The sequence below is a fragment of the Garra rufa genome, chromosome 16, assembly GCF_049309525.1.
Source record: "Garra rufa chromosome 16, GarRuf1.0, whole genome shotgun sequence".
Taxonomy (NCBI): domain Eukaryota; kingdom Metazoa; phylum Chordata; class Actinopteri; order Cypriniformes; family Cyprinidae; genus Garra; species Garra rufa.
In genome coordinates this window covers 3,710,130-3,713,193 of record NC_133376.1, presented here as the reverse complement: position 1 = coordinate 3,713,193, position 3,064 = coordinate 3,710,130, and the positions used below count along the sequence as shown (strand labels likewise).

Here is a 3,064-nt window from a genome sequence, read left to right as displayed (position 1 = left end):
TGTAAAGTTGCTTTGACACAATCTGAATTGTTAAAAGCGTTATAAATGAAGGTGACTTGACTTAATCCGTGCATATGCTACAGTGGTGCTGGGAACGGATCCTATTACATGATCAGTGGCAGGTTTTTTTTATAGCCTATTTGTCATTTGGTGTTTACATATTAAGTTAATCATTTTGCATCCAGTGTGGTGCTTTTTCCTTACAGAACATCCATAAGAAATGTGTCATCCATTAGAAATGTCATTATTCAAGAATTTAAAATAATTCAGGAATAACATTGTCCTCTTAGAACACTGACCACATAGATACACTCCCCAATGAGGACTTAACTTACAAGAAAATGTATAATAAGATGGCTAGAAAACTTTGACTTACATATCTTTGTAAATGTTGATTTAAACCCAATCGACTTCAGCCAGAAATCTTGGTGTAATCTTTGATGACCAATTGACTTTTAAAGACCACATAGCTAAAACTGCTCGATCCTGCAGGTTTGCATTGCACAACATCAGAAAGATCAGGCCCTTCCTAACAGAGCATGCTGCACAACTCCTCGTCCAGGCCCTGGTCATTTCCAGGCTGGACTACTGCAATGCTCTTTTAGCTGGTCTTCCAGCATGTACAATCAGGCCTCTACAAATGATTCAGAATGCAGCAGCACGTCTGGTCTTCAATGAGCCCAAGAAAGCCCATGTCACACCTCTCTTCATATCCCTGCACTGGCTACCGGTTACAGCACGCATCAAATTCAAGACACTGATGCTGGCCTATAGGACCATACCTCCATTCACTACTTCGTATCTACACTCCCTCCAGAAGTCTGAGATCCTCTAATGAAAGATGCCTTATTGTACCACCACAGAGAGGCACGAAATCACTTTCCAAAACATTCTCCTTCAACGTCCCTGCCTGGTGGAATGATCTTCCCACCCCCATCCGGAACGCAGGCTCCATTACTGTCTTCAAGCGACTGCTGAAAACCCATCTTTTTCGACACTATCTGACTCAATAAAAAAAAAAAAATTCTTCTCCTCTCTTTCCTGATCTTCCCTTTCTAGCCCGTACTCATCTAACAACACCTAATATATGGTATTTTTGAGCACTTCCTATGTCGATCTGCCTCCTTAGGATGAATCACTTGTTGTATTCCCAATTGTAAGTCGCTTTGGATAAAAGCGTCTGCTAAATGAATAAATGTAAATGTAAATGTAAACATTATTGTCCATTATTGTACTTGGTACGGTTTCTTAGTTATCGAATTTAGATCAATAGGTATATTTTAAAAAATGACTTAATGAAAGTGTGATTTTTGAGTTGGTTCTAAATGTATAATCTATATTTGTAGAATTTATTTAAATGTGACTGATTTCTGTGTTTTTAAAAGCATAAAATTTGATTTACAATCAGAATGAGATTTAGCTGTGATTTTCTGCTATTATAAGCAGTTTAACTGGCAAGATCCTCAGAGGTGAAGTTATGCAGCGATTATATAAGAATGGAAAGACAGTTTCAGTGAAGGTTGTTGTGAATGTACACAGACAGATGTTAGTTAGAGGATCAGAGAATGACACCTTTCCTCCGTCATAGTCCAGATGAACTCTCACACGCTGCAGCTTCTCTTTAACTGTAACATGAGTCGAGGTTTGCTCTACGGATTGTGAGTAGTATTCGCTGTTTATGTACCGAAAATACCACACATTAGTGTCAAAGAAAATGTCTCCCTTCCTTTGGTTTGATGCTGTGGTTATTCCAAGGCTCCAGTATGTATTGTCTTTAACCTCCACATCCCAGCAGTGTGTTCCTGAGTTAAAGCCCTCAGAACCCAGAACACATGGATAAAAGTCAATCCTCTCTGGATTATCAGGAACATCTTGACGTACATCACTGTAAGACACACTGGTCAGATCAGTAGAGAGTGAGAGCCAACAACCTACTGTGCTTGGATCTAGAGTCAATGGAGCTGCAAAGAGAATAAAATCAGATATGAAATATGATGGTATTAGAAATGTAAACCTAAATACATAAACATAAAGAAAGAAATAGACTGTATTTTGTAGTCATTATGAGTTTACTGTATGATCTGATGATCTTATGAAATACAGTTCAAACTCATTTCAGGTGTTTCTGTTTCAGGAATGACAAACTCAAGTGTGATAAAATTAGGCGAGTGAATCATCTTAGATTTTGTTCCGCAAGTCATTTATATGGGTGACAGTGAATAATTGTATCAATGTACGGAATGAACTATTTGACAAGCCAATGTCAAAATAGTGCTGTCTATTAAGCAGTGTTGGTCATGTTACTTTAAAAAAGTAACTTGTTATAGTTACTAGTTACTTTTCACAAATAGTAACTGTGTCAGTAACTGAGTTACATCATTATAAAAGTAACTAATTTCCAGGAAAAGTAACTATTGTGTTACTTTTTTAATAAAAAATGTTCAAAACGCCAAATAACTTGGATGGCCCCAATATAAAAAATAATGAATTAGACACCATATTGTCAGGCTTATGGACTATGTTTTTCAGTGTTTTCCTTGTGTTTCTCCCCCCATGGGACTCTTCCTTGTTTTTTGGTTTCTTCCTTGTCTCCCCCTAGTGTTTAGTCTGTATTGGTTTCCCCTCTTGCCCATATTTGTACTTCCCTCTCGTTACCTTGATTGTGTACACCTGTCTTGTTTAGTTGCCATTCCCTTTGGTTTTCTTTTAATAGTCGTTTGTTCCACATTCCCCTTTTGGTACATTACAAACTTTTGTCTGATCCTTGGATTTCTGTTTTGTTATTTATTAAATACGTGTTATTTTGTACTCCTGGCTCCACAAACAATGTGAGAGATACCTATCAAATTCAATAAATTATTGTAAATATTATCAACCCTCATTTTTTTTTGTTTACTCACAAGACTAATATTAAATATTTATGTAATGATATATTTGATACTGATATATATATATATATATATATATATATATATATATATATATATATATATATATATATATATATATATAGCTTAATGGCACAGTTTTTTTATATCTGAAAGTACACTTAGCATCAGTTAGT

The 3,064-nt window shown here is 35.9% G+C and overlaps 1 protein-coding gene across 1 annotated transcript in view; it reads right to left on the bottom strand.

Moving 5' to 3' along the window:
• Positions 1–867: 867 nt before the first annotated feature.
• Positions 868–3,064, bottom strand: part of LOC141288355 (zinc-binding protein A33-like) — a 9,866-nt gene continuing 7,669 nt past the window's right edge. The window contains exon 6 of the mRNA XM_073820482.1: positions 868–1,961. Coding sequence (XP_073676583.1) covers positions 1,417–1,961 — 545 coding nt within the window. The 3' untranslated portion in view covers positions 868–1,416. The remainder of the gene's footprint in view (positions 1,962–3,064) is intronic.